The sequence below is a fragment of the Trichechus manatus genome, unplaced genomic scaffold (genome assembly GCF_000243295.1).
Source record: "Trichechus manatus latirostris isolate Lorelei unplaced genomic scaffold, TriManLat1.0 scaffold00218, whole genome shotgun sequence".
Taxonomy (NCBI): domain Eukaryota; kingdom Metazoa; phylum Chordata; class Mammalia; order Sirenia; family Trichechidae; genus Trichechus; species Trichechus manatus.
Window position 1 is genome coordinate 252,349 of NW_004444154.1, and position 20,384 is coordinate 272,732.

Below are 20,384 nucleotides of genomic sequence, written 5' to 3' on the forward strand. Positions count from 1 at the left end.
ATACAATTTCATGATACAAACAGGCCTGGTATTACACTACTTTTTTTTAAAATGTGAATTCAGAGAGGCTCAGTATTAAGGATTTGCTATAGGAACTTCATAGCTTCACCTAGTCTGACCAGCTTCCTCATCTTTATACCACTCTTCGTTTATCCCCACTGAAAGAAAAATTTAGAAGTTTAACCTTAACTGGTAATTAACTGTTGGAGTCGGAATTGATTTGATTGCGCACAACAATAAGGTAGAATCATAAAACGTTATAGTATTTGCCATATCTGCATAAAAAGTATACTATTGTTTATATGTTATTCTTTTTATTAAATGGAGTCAAGCCTAGGGTCACTGTAACATAAGATTTCTGCCAGTTATGTACTTTCTAAGGAACATTCTTTAATTGTAACAGTCATGCATTTATTTTAACGTGTACCTGTGCATCATCAAAAGTCACCTTGGGTACCACCAAAGGCCAAGCGCACCACACTTTAGGAAACACTGCCTGAGAGTTACTTTGCTTTCATTGACCCAGATTTTGTTCCTATGTAACAGTTCTACCAAATGGTCCGAGTTTAGCTTTCTGCAATAAGTCTTTTTTATTCACTGTATGACAGCTTTTGTCTTCTCTTGGTGTTATACTCTCCAAAGTAAACATTTCCTATTCACAGGACGATTTTGCCCTTTCATTATCAAAATCACATTCCTGTCACAGCAGCTCACATTTACTGTCAGGCACTGTTCTAAATACTTGACAGGAATGACCTCACTCACTCCTCACAATTCCCTGAGGGAGGCAGGATGTTAGCTCTATTTTAGACACGAAGAAACTGAGTCAAAGTGAGGTTAGATAAGCTGTTCAAGGTTACACAGCTAGAAGTAGCAGAGTTGAGTTTAAACCCAGATAATATGGCTCTAGAGTCTGTGGTACCAATCACTATGAAGTAATGTTAAACCATTACTAAATATTGATTTTCAAAACCCAGTACTATTAGTTAGGCTACTTGCTTCAGTCAACAACTAACTTAACCAACTGCCTAATAGTGAGTTAAATCTGTGACAGACTCAAAAGAAAAAAAATCTCTTTACCCTCTAAACATAGCCAATTTCTGATTCCTGCTTCCCCTCTGAGACAATGATCCCAAATGATTAAAAGTTTTTTTTCTCTTTTTGGGTCAAAATTGTCTCTTTTACTGACCTAAAAACAGTCTGATGTCCTAGTTTCATTATATTTTTTTCTCCCCTAGTCTCTTACCAGAGAAAGTTCAGAATGTCCAAGTTGGCTTACTGTACTGAGTATGTATGTGGCACCAAATGGCCAAGTACTAAGGGTGCTCAGCTAGTAAACAAAATTGCCCACAAGCTGTAATTCTTGAAGAAATAAAATACTCTAGTGTCTACTATGTACTTTTCAACTTAACATTTTTAATAATGTTTAGTGTAACCAAAAATATAAGTTGTAAAAACAGTCTGGCTACTAAGCTTTTGTTTACACGTAACTGATATATTTTATTGTGACTACATATACTTCTGGATCACCTCAGCTTATTATCCATTTAGAAATCTAAGAACATCTGTGAATGATTTAATAAATTATCTCATTAAGTAAATCTGTTGCCATCGAGTCGATTCTGACTCAGGCAACCTTACAGGACAGAAGAGAACTGCCCCATAGGGATTTTGAAGGCTATAATCTCTATGGAAACAGACTGCCGTATCTTTCTCTGGAGGAGCAGCTGGTGGTTTGAACTGCTGGCCTTTTGGTTAGCATCCAAGTGCTTTAACCATCACACTTTACTTCAAATAGATTTTAACAGAAACCATGAAACATAGTTGAATTAAATTTTTTCAATTGAACTTTTTAAAGTTAAAATAGAAAGGTGAATGATAGTTACCACAAACCCGCTGCCAATGAGTTGATTCCAACTCATAGCGACCCAACAGGACAGAGTAGAACACCCCAGAGGGTTTCTAAGGAGTGGCTGGTCAATTCGAACTGCCATCCTCTTGGTTAGCAGCCAAACACTTAACCACTGGTGCCACCAGGGCTCCAATATTTAAAAAATTAAAATATTTAAGAAAGTTAGGATTAATATATAAATAATTTATTAGTACCAAAACATAAGATCATTTTATAAATCAAGCCAAGACAATAACAAAAATTACAAGCAATTTTCAGTTCTGTAAACTTGATTTCAATATTTTCAGTTAGATTTAGAGTTCAGAATTCAGCTACTCAAATAATTATATATATATATATTTTGCATGGTACAAAAAATATTGAATGAAGAAGCCCTGAAATGCAATTCCTAGTACCTGCCTGGTCAAAGCTGTGTAAATATCACGATCTGCTGAGCTCATGAATGTGGCCTGGTATGGCCTCAGCCTAGAGTGCTTACTCTGGCCTCACTGTTAGTACTTTGACAATTCTACCCCTAACCAACCTTAAAGAGCCTTACTAATTAGATAACTTAGTGATTACACTGGTAGGAGCCCTGGTAGTGCAGTGGTTACAGCGCTCGACTGCTAACCAGAAGGTCAGTGGTTTGAAACCACCAGTGTCTCTGTGGTAGAAAGATACGGCAGTCAGCTTCCATAAAGATTTACATAAAGATTTGGAGTCACTATGAGTCGGAATTGACTCGACGGCAGTGGGTTGGGTTAGTGCTTAGACTAGGCTAGAGTGTGATGGGCAAGTCCATACATAACAGTCAAGTGTTGAATGAACCAATCAATCCCCTTACCTGATGCCCTGCTTCTTCAATTTTTCTCTCACTTCAAAAACCTACCAACCCTGATATCTCTGAGGTAGCCTGGACTTTATTTCCATCCTTCTGTCATACAACCTTTGTTCCCCATCTTCACTGCTATCTGTTTCCCAACAAAGGTTTAGTTGAAATAGAAGAGCCAAGCTATTCTAATGGTAGTACGTTTTTTAAAGTAAATACTATCTCTGCCACATTCTTTCCTCTTCCTACTTCCTTCACCCCACCCACCTTCAGATTTAAAAATACTTTCATGAAGGATATTTTAATCCTCTATCTCTACTCCCACAATCGTGGATATACTAAGTACTGGGATGCTTTAAATATGCCAATGTTTGTTCAACCGAAAGGAAAAAAAAAAACACTCCAATGAAAGCGTATTTATTCTTCTTCTACCTCTGGTAAACTTCATTATGTATGCATTCTCATTAGAATAAATTCAGTTAGTATGACCACCATATTCAGACTCACTGGTATATTCCTTAGTTAAGTATAAACACAAGTGCTATTACTAAGTAACTAGTTGTACTAACTTTGCAAACATCTCATTAAATCCTCATAATAAATCTTGAGATTATAATTCTCATTTCACATATGGAGGAACTGAGGCTCATAGGAATGAAGTTACTTGCCCAAGGTGATACCTTAAACCGGACAGACATTATTCAAACCCTGAGCTGCCCCAAGTCAGTAATCAATTAATTAAATCAGACTGCCACAAATGTGTTGCATGGCTACTTTACACAAACACAATTCATCATCAGAATCTACACAAACTCCTGATTCTGCTTTCCATACAGGAATAAGTGAGCTTTATTTTATATTTATAAAATGATTAATTGTGGCAGGGTTATGAAACATATATTCAACCATCTTTATTTATATAAATCAATTGAAAACATAAAGTGTTTTATACAACTTACCATTTAACATCAACAGATTGTCAGTCCCTGGATGTGGATAGCTCAATCGACCTTTAAGACAAGACAGGAAAGCGAGGTTTGAAAATTATGGAGCTATTTGAAAAGGCAAAAAAATCGGGGTGGAGGGTGAGGTGGTAGGGGTGAGATGGGAACTACTGAACACAGCATTTTTCTTAAGAACTAAAAACCTAATGTTTAACTCAAAGTATATTGACTAAAAATATTTTTGACTCAAGTTGAAAACAAACGAAAGAGTTAATCTGAGTTCCTAGCTTGTAAGATCACAATGTGACTTGGGAGCAATGTCAGCAGAATAAAGCCTACTGATTTTTAAAACGTAGAAAAAATGTAGGTAGCCTAGTCTTACAGAATTTAACGAGTGATGAAAATTTACTTAATCTTTTCAAAGCTGTTTGTGATTTTCCTACGTAACTATTTTTTCAAAAAATGAAATACAAAACTTGAAGGAAAAAAAATCATATTCCTAAATCAAAAACAACTATCAAATTCCATGTGGTTTTATATAGTTGTGTATAAATAAGTTAAATGAAAACATTTTAAATGCATCATTACAAATGCTACTGGAAGTTTAACTTGTTTAAAGTTCACTAGTGATTAAAAAAGAAAATATTAAAGCTTAAGAGCACAGTATTCTCTTGGGGTCACTCTTCATTCAGAATTATGTATTTACTAAATGCAAGACAATTACACCACTACATACTGCTGTGAAGAGGTAGGCATAAAACATACCATGACTTAGTCAGCATTTTTACATCAAAACACTTGTTTGACTAAAACACCAACAGCGAGAATGATCATTATATTTTGCCCATTAAAATACAGGAGGCTTCTCTAATGCCTGAATTTCTGATAGACTATTAGAAACGTACATTAAATTCAATTAGAAAATAGCTAAAAATTAAATGCCTTTGGAGTTGCATTTCAGCAACTTGCAGCACAGTTTCTTTAAAAAGACACTATGATAGCATGTAATAGATTGCCACCAAGAGGGTGACCAATAAATCTCTGAATGAATTTGACATCAGTAAAGAATGCAAATTAAACTGCACCTATCTTTACCACTTTAGCAAGTACTCTATACTCTAAGGACCCTTTATTATATTCAAATATCCCATACAAGGGGGTCCCCCTGGGTGGTACAAACGATTAATGTGCTTGGCTGCTAACCAAGAAGTTGGAGGCTTGAATCTACCCAGAGGGTCCTTGGAAGATAGGCTCAGTGAGCCAGTTGTGATAAAATCAGCCACTGAAAACCCTACGGAGCACAGTTTTATTCTGACACATATGGGGTCACCATCAGAACAGACTTACAGGTAACTGGAATCCCATACAAGATGGAGCTTGTCTGTTGGCTTTTGCTTTAATTATGAAGAGGATATGATCATCTACTAACGAAGAGCAAGTGGCAAAGGTAATCCAATTTTCATCTTAAAATGAATACATATTGATACACAGTATATAACCCACTGCTGTCAAGTCAATTCCAACTCATGGTGACCCTATAGGGCAGGGCAGAACTACCCCATACAGCTTCCAAGGCTGTAAATCTTTAGGATAGCAGACTGCCACATCTTTCTCCTGCGGAGCGGCTGATGGATTTGAACCGCCAACCTTTCAGTTAGCAGCCGAGAGCTTAACCACTGCACCACCACGGTTCCCTCCATATAGTATATGCATATACCTATACACACAGATGCACATACCCATTGTGGTCGAGTCGATTCTGACTCATAGTGATCCTACAGGACAGGGAAGAATTGCCCCACAGGGTTTCCAAGGCTGTAATCTTTACAGAAGCAGATTGCTATTATCTTTCTCCCGCGAAGCTGCTGTTGGGTTTAAACTGCAGAACTTTCTGTTGGCAGCTGTCTTAGTTATCTAGTGCTGCTATAACAGAAATACCACAAGTGGCTGGCTTTAACAAAGAGACATTTATTTCTCACAGTCTAGTAGGCTAGAAGTCCAAATTCAGGGCATTAACTCCATGGAAAGGCTTTCTCTCTCCATCAGCTCTGGAGGAAGGTCCTTCTCATCAATCTTCCCCTGGACTAGGAGCTTCTCTGCGCAGGAACCCTGGGTCCAAAGGATGCGCTCTGCTGCCGGCACTGCTTTCTTGGTGGTAATGAGGTCCCCCAGCTCTCTGCTTGCTTCCCTTTCCTTTTATCTCTTGTAGAATAAAAAGTGGTGCAGGCCACACCCCAGGGAAACTCCCTTTACATTGGATCAGGGATTTGACCTCAGTAAAGGTGTTATAATCTCACCCTAATCCTCTTTAACACAAAATTACAATCACAAAATGGAGGACAACCTCATAATACTGGGAATCATGGCCCAACCAGATTGATACACACATTTTTGGGGGGACATAATTCAATCCATGACAGCAGCCAAGCGCTTTAACCACTGCACCACCAGGGCTCCTTCACATACACATAGGAGAGTAAAAAAAAAACGAGGCACAGATAGAACTAGAAGGCCAAGCTTTCCTACACTAGATTTTAATATCATGGAGCATTACTTAAAAGTATCATAGCTTTTTATCAAATTATGTTTACTTCTAAACATCTTGTAGATGATCAAATTTAGAGAACAATTTAGGACTTCAAAAAATTACTATTATTTCTGACTTGAGATTTAAAAATAAAAAAAATCCCACAAACGTGGCAACCTGTATCACTGCTCAGTATAACAAGATGATTAAAAGCCTTCCACACTCACATTGTGCTGAGGACATAAACATGAGTAAGATACAGTCCCTGCTTACAATGTGGTAAGAGAGACAGATACAGTTATACAATTTCAACAAAATCTGCAAAGTGCAAAAAGAGTAATATACAGTATGTTTTTGTTGTTAGTTTCGATTTCGACTCAAGAGGACCCCACGTGTGCAGAGTAGAAATGCTCCATAGGATTTTCAAGGTTCTGATCTTTAGGAAGTAGACCACCAGGGCTTACTTCCAAGGTACCTCTGGGTGGGTTTGAACTGCCAATCTTTTTGTTAGTATGCTTTATAAAAAACCCAAAGGAGAATTTAACCAAGCCCAGGGATTTAGGCATGACTTCTAGAGAATTAAATTGTGCAAAGCCGTAAGCCTGAAGCCTATTTCCACCTGGAAAAACACTCAACTTTCGATTGCCACATAGTTATCCTCTAATAGGTTCATTGTTTACTTATCCTGAGATACTTATAACAAGATATTTTCACTGCAAATAGTCTTTTCACATCTTGGCTCTGAATGGACTGAAAAATATGAAAACGTGGAAAAGTTCAAAAGACAGATACCTATTAGTAAATGGACATATATTTGTACATCTGTTCTAAAATATAGTTCTTCAAGGAGGAAAATCTCAGTATAATTATTAAAATATTCCAAAATGAAATTCAGACTCATTTTTAAATTATCCAATCACTTTTCCTCTACCAGAGTGAAATTCTTGCTTGCTAAAAGTGAAGAGGACTTGAAGCACTTACTGAGGAAGATCAAAGACCACAGCCTTCAGTATGGATTACACCTCAACATAAAGAAAACAAAAATCCCACATAAACCAGAGATTCCACCTGTCTGAGACCAGAAGAACTAGATGATGCCGGGCTACCATAACTGACCGCCCTAACAGGAACACAACAGAGAGTCCCTGATGGAGCGAGAGAAAAGTGTCGAACGAACTCAAATTCACGTAAAAAGACCAGACTTAATGGTTTGACTGAGACTGGAGGAACCTCCGAAGCCATGGCCCCTGGATGCTCTGTTAACCCAGAAATAAAATCATTCCCAAAGCCCACTCTTCAGACAAAGACTAGACTGGACTATATAACATAAAATAATACATGTGAAGAGCATGCTTCTTAGTTCAAGCAGATACACCAGATGAAATGGGCGGCTCCTATCCGGAGGCAGGATGAGAAGGCAGGAAGGGACAGGAACTGATTGAATGGACACAAGAAACCAGGGTGGAAAGGGTGAGTATGCTATTACATTACAGAGATTGCAAATAATGTCACATAACAATTTGTATATAAATTTTTGTATGAGAAACTGACTTCAGCTGTAAACTTTCACCTAAAGCACAATAAAAAATAAAAGAAAAACATCCTCAACAACTGGACCAATAAGCAACATTGTGATAAATGGAGAAAAGATTAAGTTGTCAAGGATTTCATTTTATTTGGATCCATAGTCAATGCCCATGGAAGCAGTGGTCAAGAAATGAAATGACGTATTGCATTGGGAAAATCTGCTGCAAAAGACCTCTTTAAAGTGTTCAAAAGCAAAGATGTCACCTTGAAAACTAAGGTATGCCTGACCCAAACCGTGGTGTTTTCAATCACCTCATATGCATCCGAAAGCTGGACGATGAATAAGGAGGACCGAAGAATTGATGCCTTTGAATTGTGGTGTTGGCAAAGAATACTGAATATACCACGGACTGCCAAAAGAATGAACAAATGTGTCTTGGAAGAAGTACAGCCAGAGTGCTCCTTAGAAGCAAGGATGATGAGACTACATGTCACATACTTTGGACATGTTATCAGGAAGGATCATTCCCTGGAGAAGGACATCATGGTTGGTAAAGTAGAGCGTCAGCAAACAAGAGGAAGATCCTCAATGAGATGGGTTGACGGTGGCTGCAACAATGGGCTCAAGCATAACAACAACTTTGAGGATGGCACAGGACCGGGCAGTGTTTCGTTCTATTGTACACAGGTGTCGCTATGAGTCGGAACTGACTCGATGGCACCTAACAACAACAACAGTGAAATTAATTTATCTTTATAGGTTAACTTTTGCAGTTATGTTTTGCTCAGGATAATATCAAAATTACTTTAAGAACCTATACTAATTCATAGTAATAGCTAAAATTGTAGGACTTACTTGCGGCAGGTACTTTTGTAAGCTCTTTATTGTTGTTAGCTGCTGTTGAGTTAATTCTGACTCATGGAGACCCCCACATGTGTAAAGTAGAACTGCTCCATAGGGTTTTTGGAGCTGTAAACTTTCAGAAGCAGGGCTGCCAGGCCTGTCTTCCACAGTACCTCTGGGTGGGTTCAAATCATCAACCTTTTGGCTAGTAGTTGAGTGCTTAACCATTTGTACCACCCAGGGTCTCTTGAGTTCTTTACAACCAATTATTAAATTCTTTCAATAATCCTATGAGGCGGTATCTTCTTGTTTTAAGATGAAGACACTGTAACAAAAGGTTAAATAACTTGAATGTAGCTGCTTCAGTTTATCCATTACGTTGGCATTCCAGCCAATAGGGAGAAGGAAAGAAAAAGAAAATCCTTCCCTTTTAAGGATACTTCCCAAAAGTTGTACATACCACTTTAGCTTATATCCCATTGGCCAAATCTTCGTCACAAAGAACTACAAAGAAGTCTGGGAAATGTAGTTTTCACTCTGGGCAGCCCTGGGTCTATGTAACATTTGGGTATCCATCCTATTATTGACAAGAGTCCTGGTGGTGGAATGGTTAAGCTCTGGGCTACTAACCAAAAGGTCATTGGTTCAAACCCACCAGCAGCTCCATGGAATAAAAGACCTGACAATCTGCTCCTGTAAGGATTACAGCCAGGAAACCCTATGGGGCAGTTCTGCTCTGTCCTACAGAAGTCAGAATCGCTTCAATGGCACACAACAACATCACTGAGAGGAATACGTATTGGTGTACAACTATTAGTCTGCTTCACAAGCCTTTTAGAGAATAAGGAAAAACTGGTTTACAGCAATGCATTTTTCTCCATCTTCAAGTGAAAGTTATCTAATACAGTATTTTATTATTCTGTGATTTTTTTCGACAGATGATTCTGCTCTCTGACCCACCTTACATATCTTTGTCTACACTGTGTTATCAACCTTTGCTACCTCTCCACAGACTATTAGAATATCCTTTCTCCTTGCCTATCCTTGTGGCCCTAGTCTATGCTCCATTCAGCAGTCAGTGTGATTCTTTCTAAAACCTACGTAAGATCATTTTGCTTTACTGTTCAAAATCCTCCTATGCTTCCCACCACAATTAGAATAAATATCTGGCCCCTTATCCTCTACCATTCTAACTGCACTGGCTTCCTTACTATTCCTCAAACATGCCAGGCATATTCCCATTTCAGGCTCTTTGTACATCCTCTTCTCTTTGTACTGCTTCAAATGCATTCGTCTCAGATATAACCCCAAACTTGCACCCTTCACTTCATCCATGTCTTTAAGAGATAACTTCACAAACCACCGTGTCTAAAACAGCTTTTTTCCTTCTCTAGCTCCTTGACACTGCATTTTTTTCTTCATAGCACTGATTATTATTTAACATATTATATGTTTGTTTTATTATCTCTATTCTTCATTAAAGAAGCCCTGGTGGCACAGTGGTTAAGTGCTCGGCTGCTAACCGAAAAGTCGGCAGTTCAAACCCACCAGCTGCTCCTCAGGAGAAAAGGCCTGGGAATATGCTCCTATAAAAGATTACAGCCTAAGAAACCCTATGAGGCAGCTCTACTCTGTCCTATAGGGTCACTACGAGTAGGAATCAACTCAATGGCACATAACAACAACAACAACAACAACCCTTCATTAATAGAAGATCCATCAGGGTTGGGACTAGGTCTGTTTTATTCTCTACTGTATCTTCAGCATGTGAAAGAGAGCCTAGCACATAACAGGCTCTCAAATACTTACTGGATGTATGAATTATATATCTTATTCCATTATGTGAACCATGAACTCAATCTAAAGCACAGTTACTAAAGACACATATAAAATATGTTACATATTATATATGTATATTAAACACTCACACTCACACGCACACCCTAAATGGAAGCATATAATCTTTTCTCTTTATGTTCTTTAAATGAAGCACTGCTCTCACTGGTTTGGTAGACTCTTCCAACATCTTGTCATCATCTACATTTCATCTTTATTTCCAAATCCAAAAGGGAAAAAAAAGAAAAAGGTTTATATGAAGTCTAGTAAAACCCACTGAGAATGTGATCATTAACAGCCTTGAGTAAATCCAATCTCTGTTCAGATCCAAGGAGTAGGACAGTCATTCCCAATCTCACTCCTAAATCTCAACTCATACTTCTCAAAAGCCCAAGAATAGGAATATATAAAAGAAGAAAAGACCTTTAGGTCCAAAGTACCAGATCTCAGGAGAGCAACATTACCTACATCTGATGAAAGCCATCAATCTAGTTTCAGGGAAATTAATTTGACTAATTCACCCTTAAATCAGGACCCTATCATAAATTTTTCACTTTATAATTATTTACAAATTTTAAAACTTTTATCCAATCAATATAAGAAAATATACTAAGAAACAACCAAGGAATGCAGAGTACTAAAAAGTTTTGTTTCAAGTAAGGAATAATCACAAAATAAAAATAACAACAAAAAATTAAATTTATGTCATTTATCATCTAGTAAGATGATGTATTATCATAAAATTATTACAGTAAAACTGGGATTAGTCAAGATATATGCAATGAATTTCAAACAAATACTAAGTTGAATTAATGGTTGCAAAACTTTTCACTGAAAAAGGATGTTAAATGAAAATAATAGTGACAACCATTAACAGTAACAAACAGGCAAAGCAGACATTCAAAGATTGCAAATGCAGTGTAAATTGGTGTAAAAGTTAAAAAAAAAAGTTGGCAATATAATGCCTCAAAAACAATGCATTAAGTCTATTCTGTGGAAATAAATATGGAAAATGTCCCTTGAATTTTATTTAAAAATTTGAAATACCTAAATGTCCAACTATAGGATAATGCTTATACAAGTTATTTTGCATGTATGGAATATGACATGCAATCACTTTTAAAGATTCTAAATAAATATTTATGAAGAATATGAATTGTTATGGAAAAATGGTTAATCACTCAACCAATCGTTTATCGACTCCCTCCTACTTGCTTGCACTATGACAGATACCGATTCCAGAGAAGCAAAAACAGATTATCATATTGCTCCATGACACAGTTTTCTTTGAAACATATGTATTAAAGAAAAAAACCAAGAAGCTACTAAACCTAAAATAATGAACTGAGACAGATGTTTCCATTACAAAGAGATATGATTCTTTAAAAATCTTTAACAAAGTAATCTACCCTTTACTGGGGATATCAGGGATGCTTCACTGAGGAAATAAGTAGAAGATGACCAAGGATTGTAACAAGATTTTCAATTATACATGGAGAATTTGTTAGATGTTTCCAATTAAACATGAAGGACTGGACAGACGTGTTCACCTTTGTTGCTTACTCAAACCCCTAAAATGATAGTAAAGAATTAAGCGCTTGACTACTATCTTACTCATGTAGTACTGCTATAACAGAAATACCACAAGTGGATGGCTTTAACAAGAGTTTATTTCCTCACAGTAAATTAGGCTAAAAGTCCAAATCCAGGGCATCAGTTCCAGGAGAAGGCTTTCTCTCTCTGTTCCCCTGGACTAGGAGCTTCTCCATGCAGGGACCCTGGGTCCAAAGGACGCACTCTACTCCCCTGCTTTCTTGGCAGTAGGAGGTCCCCCTGTCTCTCTGCTCACTTCTTTTATGTAAGTCTCAAGAGACTGGACTGTGTCCTGATGCAAGCTACTAAACAAAAGGTTGGTGGTTCAAATCCACCAGCCACTCCTTGGGAGAAAAGACCTGGTGATTTGCTCTACTAAATATTATAGCTTAGGAAACCCCATTGGGAAGGTCTACTCTTGTCATACAGGGTCGCTATGAGTCTAAATCAACTTGATGGCACATGACAACAACAAAGAAGCATAACACCATTAGGACAAAGAGAATGGGACAGGATATTACAAAAAAAGCATGTCAACGAATTTTTGAAAGCTATAATGTGAATGGTTCAGAGGTAACTGACTCTGGACTTGAAGTCACTGAAAATACTGAAACCTAAGCCCTTGAGTGTACAGGGAAGACCACCAAGAAGCAAGCCATTTGCTGTAGCAGACACCTAAAAAAGGCTTAGAAGCTCTAGTCGTCTCTGAGAGTAGACATGAGGTGAGACTGGAAACAGACTGATGACCACCTGTGAGTATTTAAAAGAACCAGAGCACAGTCCATTCTCGTTGGCTCTCCTAAGAAGGCTAGAAGCCACGCCCATACCTCCTAGGCAGAAGACTAGAATACAACTTCTAGGTTAGTTTACCAGATCAAAAGACTTAGAAACTGAAATTTTGAGAGTCTCACTTGATTGGCTTACAACAAAGTCCACTAGTTTATAAGTCCCACATACATACACACAGCTTCTAATCACCATTTTTGTGCCTCACCTATAAATATGAATAGATAGCAAAGGATCATATTTGATGAAACCCTCCAACATGAGAAAAAGAACAAAATCAAACAATAAAAAAGAAATATTTAGAAAATGCACAGGCAACACAATAGGAAAAAAAATTCAAACATCACTATATCCTAAAGAGAAATAAAAGAAAATAAAAATAAGAAGATATAAAAGGAAAATACTGAGAATATTTTAAAAAGGTCTAAGTTATTTACAAAAAAAAATAGAAAATTAGATGGAAGTGTTTAAAGGAGATAAGAAAATCTCTCCAAAAACAAAAGATAAAGCAATGAAAAAAAAAAACCTAAAGGCAGACAATGAATCTAGGAGGTCTAACATTTGAGGAACAGAAATTCCAGAAAGAGATAATATAAAAAATGGAAGGGCAGAAATCATCTAAGATATAATACTAAAAATTTCCAAGACCTGAAGGAAATGAGTCTCCAAATTAAAAGCACCCAGGTAATGCCCAGAACAATAAATAAAACAAAAACAAACAAAAAGATGAAGTAAGGGGACTTCCAGGCAACATGGTGCTATAGTCACAGAAGCACCATGCTATTCCTCCACAGAAAAGATTAGAAAAACTAAGTCAAACAGAGTCACACGTCAATCCTGAAACCCTAAGCATCAAAAGAAGAGATAAAGAACTCACCCAAGCACCGAATGGAATAAGAAACTGACCAAGAACACAGAGCGAGGAGAGATACATGCAGAGGTCCTCTATCAACTACCGCAGCACGGATCCACCATCTTGGACTCCTATCGGAGATCAGTGAACAGGGGGTTTGAGAAAGCAACTTCAAGGAACTTCCAGCAGGAGACAGAACAACCGGTAAACAGCGATATAGGCTTTCCCACCCCCAACCCTTCTTCACCCCCACTTAGCCTCCTCTGCTTCCTGCAACCAGTCTCTTGGCTGGGAAGCACCACTTCACCCTAGTATCACTTGGGTTCCACCCGCCTGCACTGGCCAGCTCCCTGAATGTCTTTTGTTGGCTGCTGGTGTTGCTTTTTTCTGCTTCTTTAGATTTCTTCCCTACCTCTCACCACTTCCCCATCCCTTCTCTCAAATACCTGGCTCCATGCGCCATTTTTGCTTCTTCCTGAAAGGCTGCCAAATACCGCTCGACTGTGAAACTGCTTCACGGCCCGTGCCGCCACGCTGGTGGGACCCCCAGGGCTTGTTTGTTTGTTTGCTCTGATTTGTTCTGTTTTGATTTGTTTGTTTTCTTTTCCTTTTCTTGGCTTGGAGCCTCTTCTAGCCGGGCAGTACCATGCGGCTTGGAAGCTACTCTCTTACTCTGCGCAGACGCACAGAACACCCCTAGGGGCATTTCTTTTTTCGTGTTTTGTTTTGTTTTTTGTTTCTTTGCTTTGCTTTCTTCCCTCTCTTGGTCCTTTTTGTCTTTCTTCATTTCCAGTTTCTCGATTTACTCATTTTTTTTCTTTTCCCCCCTTTTCTTTTTCATTTTTGTTTCTCACCATTTCTCAGTCTCTCATCTTTCCACTCCAACAGCAAGTTCCCTCAGCGCTCTTTTTTGTTTGTGTGTATGTTTTTGGCCCCTGTTCCTCTCTCCTCTGTCTCATTTTCTCCATACCCATCTTAGTTCCACACAGCACAATCTATCCCCTCCTTCCTGCCTACCTGCACCGTGTGCTTAACATCATACTCCCAAGCAGCACAGGCATGGCCTACTGGAACATGCCTTGCACTGATTCCCCGTCCACACTGTCAGCCCTGGTACCTGCCACAAACAACGCATCCCAGCAACTCCCCTTCAGCTGGACCTGCCCTGCTGTACCATACCTAAGTGATTGACCCTGCAAATTGTAGAAGGTGGTGAAAAGTATTGTGCCCACAGATGAGCAAACAACAAAGAATGCACAGCCCTCCTGCTCAGACGTAACCAAACAAAACAAAAAAGCAGGATGAAACGAACAAATCCACAATCAATAAACGAGGAAAATAACCAATGAATGCCCCGAAGACAGCACACAATATCAAAACATTTACAAAAACAGGACAGGATGGTTCCAGTAGACATCCAAAATATAACACCAGATGACCTTCCAGTAGGAGAAAAGGCACTAGATCTAACTGATACGGAATTCAAATCTCTAATATTCAGAATTATCCAAGAGTTAAAGCAAAAAGCAGACAAAAATGAGGAAAAAATAGACAAATTCATGGAAGAGGCAGACAAATTCATGGAAAACACAGACAAAAAAATGGACCAATTCAAGAAAATAACACAGGAATAAAATGTTAAAATAAATTCACAACTAGAAATCATACAAAAACAACAATTAGAAATACAAAAGAGAAACAACAAGATTTCAGAAAGAGACAATATCAGAAGGGCTCAGGAGCAGGTTTGAAACGATGGAAGATAGGATCGGCGAAATTGAAGACAAACACTTGGATACAACTGTTTGAGGAAAAATCAGAAAAAAGAATGAAGAAATCCTAAGAATTATGTGGGATACAATCAAAAGCAAAACTCTATGAGTGATCACAGTTCCAGAAGAGGGGGAGAAAACACAGAGAGGATCATTGAAGAATTGCTGACAGAAAACTTCTCCAATATCATAAAAGATGAAAAGCTGACCATCCAAGAAGCTCAACGAACCCCATACAGGATAGACCCCAAAAGAAAATCACCAAGGCATATCATAATCACATTCGCTAAAACCAAAGACAAGCAAAGAATCCTGACAGCAGCTCAAGAAAAACAAAATGTCACATACAGAGGAAAAACAATAAGGCTAAGCTCAGATTATTTGGCAGAAACCATGCAGGCAAGATGGCAATGGGATGACATACATAAAACTTGAAAGAAAAAAATTACCAGCCAAGAATAATATATCTGCAAAACTCTCATTCAAATATGATGGTGAAATTAGGTCATTTCCAGATAAACAGAAATTAAGTGACTATGTAAAAACCAAACCAAACTTACGAGACTTATTAAAGGGAGTCCTTCGATCTGAGAACAAACAACATCAGACCGCAGACTGAATACAGGACACAGGACTGTACTAGCCAGATACCACCCTAGGAAATGAACTCTTAAGGACTATGCAAAACCTAAAGAATTACAACAGGGAACCAGAGAGGTTAATCTGTAAATGACAACAGCATCAGAACAATAAAAGAGGGAATAAATGGTGTACGTATAGAACCTTCTAATCAAGAGGAAAGCAAGGCAATACCAAATAAATACTGACTGGTTCAAATCTAGGAAGATAAGGGTAAATTTCACAGTAAACACAAAAAAAGTTAACAAATCTACTCATCAAAATAAAGAGGAAAAACAAAGTATCAGTAAAAACAAAACCTACAAAAACAAAAGAAATGAAAAAAAATCCACAAACAAAAGCAACTCAGCACAAGAGAGTAAGAGGAACAAAATGGAGGACATTATGCTGAGTGAAATAAGTCAGTCACAAAAGGACAAGTATTGTATGAGACCTTTACGGTATAACTCATGTAAAAGTTTACACACAAAAAGAAACAATCTTTGTTGGTTACGAGGGATGGGAGGAGTTGGGGGGGGGGACTAAATAGATAAGTGGTAACTTTGGTGAAGATTAAGACAGTACACATTACTGGGGAAGCCAGCAAAACTTGTACAAGGAAAGGTCATGGAAGTTCCATAGATACTTCCAAACTACCTGAGGGGCTGATTTGCTGGGCCGAGGGCTTGTGGGGGACCATGGTCTCGGAGAACATCTAGCTCAACTGGCATAACACAGTTCATAAAGACAAAATTCTACATTCTACCTTGGTGAGTAGTGTCTGGGGTATTAAAAGTCTGTGAGCAGCCATCTAAGATACTCCACTGGTCTCACCCCTTCGGGAGCAAGGGAGAATAAGGAGAACAAGATACAAGGAAAAGATTAGTCCAAAGGACTAATGGACCACAGCTACCACGGCATACGCCGGCCTGAGTCCAGTACAGCTAGATGGTGCACGGCTACCACCGACTGCTCTGACTGGGATCACAATAGAGGGTCCTGGACAGAGCTGGAAAAGGATGTAGAACAGAATTCTAACTCACAAAAAAAAAGACCAGATTTACTGGCCTGACAGACTGGAGAAACCCCGAGAGTACGGCCCCCGGACACCCTTTTAGCTCAGTGGTGAAGCCCCTCCCAAAGTTCACCGTTCAGCCAGGGATTGGACAGCCTCATAAAACAAAATGGGACTAATGAAGCACAGCAGTACAGGGACAAGGACTAGAAGGCAGGAGGGGACAGGAAAGCTGGTGATAGGGAACCCAAGGTTGAGAAGGGACAGTGTAGACACGTCATGGGGTTGTTAACCATTGTCATAGGACAGTATGTGCACTAACTGTTTAATGAGAAACTATTTGTTCTGCACACCTTCATCTAAAGTACAAAAAAAAAAGAATTATCTATGTGAGATCAAATTGACAACAGCAACTCAGAAGGTTTGATGGGAAGCCCAGGGGACAGTGAGTTGAAGATAATGGTGATGGAACAATTTGGAAAAGGATAGTGAGAATAGCAGCACAACTGGAAGAATGTAATCGATGTCACTGAATTGTACACGTAGAAACTTTCAAAATGGTGTAACTTTGGCTATGTATATTTTCACCAAAAGAAGGTCCTCCAAAGTCGAGAAGGGAAAGTGTTGATGTGCAGTGGGGTTGTTAACCAATGTTATAAAACAATATGTGTACTGACTATTTAATGAGAAACTATTTGTTCTGTAAACCTTCATCTAAAGTACAATAAAAAAAATAAAAAGAATTACAGCAGGGAACCAGAGAGGTTAATCTGTAAATGAAAACAGCACCAGAACAATAAAAGAGGGAATAAATGGTGTACATATAGAACCTTCTAATGGAGAGGAAAGCAAGGCAGTACCAAGTAAATATAAATTGGTTCAAATCTAGGAAGATAAGGGTAAATTTCAAGGTAACCACAAAGAAAGTTAACAAACCTACTCATCAAAATAAAGAAGAAAAACATAAAGTCTCAGTACAAACAAAACCTACAAAAACAAAAGAAAGGAAAAAAAACCCACAAACAAAAGGAACTCAGCACAGGAGAGTAAGACGAACAAAGAAAACGGCAGCACCACAAAAAAAAGCACTACAAAATGCAATCCCACTACTAGGAATACATGCTAGAGAAATAAGAGCCATCACAGGAGTAGACATATGCACACCCATATTCATTTCAGCACTGTTCACAATAGCAAAAGATGGAAACAACCTAGATGCCCATCAATAGATGAATGAATAACCAAACTATGGTACATACACACAATGGAGTATTATGCAAAGATAAAGAACAATGAGGAATCTGTGAAGCATCTCTTAAGAGAGATGAAACTGGAGGACATTATGCTGAGTGAAATAAAGTCAATCACAAAAGGACAAATACTGTATGAGACCTCCACTGTATAACTCATGTGAAAGTTTACACACAAAAAGAAACAATCTTTGTTGGTTATGAGGGATGGGAGGAGTGGGGGGGGGATCTAAACAGATAAGTGGTTAACTTTGGTGAAGGGTAAGACAGTACACGTTACTGGGGAAGCCAGCAAAACTTGTACAAGGAAAGGTCATGGAAGCTCCATAGGCATTTCCAAATTCCCTGAGGGACTGAACTGCTGGGCAGAGGGCTGTGGGGACCATGTTCTCAGAGAACATCTAGCTCAATTGGCATAACACAGTTATAAAGACAATGTCCTACACTGTACCTTGGTGAGTAGCATCTTGGGCCTTAACAGCCTGTGAGCAGCCATCTAAGATACTCAACTGGTCTCACCCCTTCGGGAGCCAGGGAGAATGAAGAGAACAAGATACAAGGAAAAGATTAGTCCAAAGGACTAATGGACCACAGCTACCATGGCATACGCCGGCCTGAGTCCAGTACGGCTAGATGGTGCCCCACTACCATCACTGACTGCTCTGACTGGGATCACAATAGAGGGTTCTGGACAGAGCTGGAAAAGGATGTAGAACAAAATTCTAACTCACAAAAAAAAGACCAGATTTACTGGCCTGACAGACTAGAGAACCCCCCTGAGTATGGCCCCCGAACACCTTTTTAGCTCAGTAATGAAGTCACTCTTCAAGTTCACCAATCAGCCGGGGATTGGAAAGCCTCATAAAACAAAACAGGACTAATGAGGTACAGCAGTCCAAGGACAAGGACTAGAAGGGAGGAGGGGACAGGAAAGCTGGTGATAGGGAAACCAAGGTTGAGAAGGGTCAGTGTTGACATGTCGTGGGGTTGTTAACCATTGTCATAGGGCAATGTGTGTACTAACTGTTTAATGCGTAACTATTTGTTCTGCAAACCTTCATCTAAGGTACAAAAAAAAAATTATCTATGTGAGATCAAACTGACAACAGCAACTCAAAAGGTTTGATGGGAAGCCTAGGCGGCAGTGAGTTGAAGGTAATAGTGATGAAATAATATGGAAAAGGATAGTGAGAATAGCAGCACAACTGGAAGAATGTAATCGATGTCACTGAATTGTACACATAGAAACTTTCAAACTGGTGTAACTTTGGCTATGCATATTTTCACCAAAAAAAGGTCCTGCAAGGTCAAGAAGGGAGAGTGCTGACATGTCGTGGGGTTGTTAAACAATGTCATAAAATATGTGTACTGACTGTTTAATGAGAAACTATTTGTTCTGTAAACGTTCATCTAAGGTACAATAAAAAAAAAATTAAAAAAAAAAATGGAGTGAATAAAAGAAGGGGAGGGAGGAAACAAGGGACCAGAAGTTAAGATGGAAAGAAGGAAGACAACAAACACACCCAAAGACCCACGTTTCATCATTAAAAAAATTCACAACCACTGGTGGAAAAGATCCTAAATGTTTCTAGAAAGAAAAAACAAAACAAACAAAAAATATACAAGGCAATCGTACAGATGAAGAAGCATCAGAATGGCATCATACTTTTCTATAGCAACCCTGGAAATTAAGAGATAATGAAGTAATCAGTGCCTTCAAGAGTCTAAATTTCATTAACATGTAATTCCAGACCAGCCTAACACTGCACATAGGTAGAATAAAAATGCTTTTATACATTGTTGTTTATAGGTACCATTGAGTTGGTCTGGACTCATAGCGACCCTATATACAACAGAATGAAAGCACTGCCTCGTCCTGTTCCATCCCCACAACTGTTGCAATGTCTGAGCCCATTATTGCAGCCACTGTGTCCATCCATCTTATTGAGGGTCTTCTTCTCTTTCACTGACTTTTTACCAAGCATGATGTCCTTCTCCAAGGACTAATCCCTCCTTCTAAGGAGCATCGTGGGTATACTTCTTCCAAGACAGATTTGTTTGTTCTTCTGGCAGTCCACGGTACATTCAATATTCTTCAT

The 20,384-nt window shown here is 38.6% G+C and overlaps 1 protein-coding gene across 1 annotated transcript in view; it reads right to left on the minus strand.

Annotated features, from left to right (window-relative positions):
- The window catches only part of CPEB2 (cytoplasmic polyadenylation element binding protein 2), a 78,677-nt gene that overhangs the window by 34,705 nt on the left and 23,588 nt on the right, over window positions 1-20,384 (minus strand). The window contains exon 5 of the mRNA XM_023742797.1: window positions 3,680-3,730. Coding sequence (XP_023598565.1) covers window positions 3,680-3,730 — 51 coding nt within the window. The remainder of the gene's footprint in view (window positions 1-3,679; window positions 3,731-20,384) is intronic.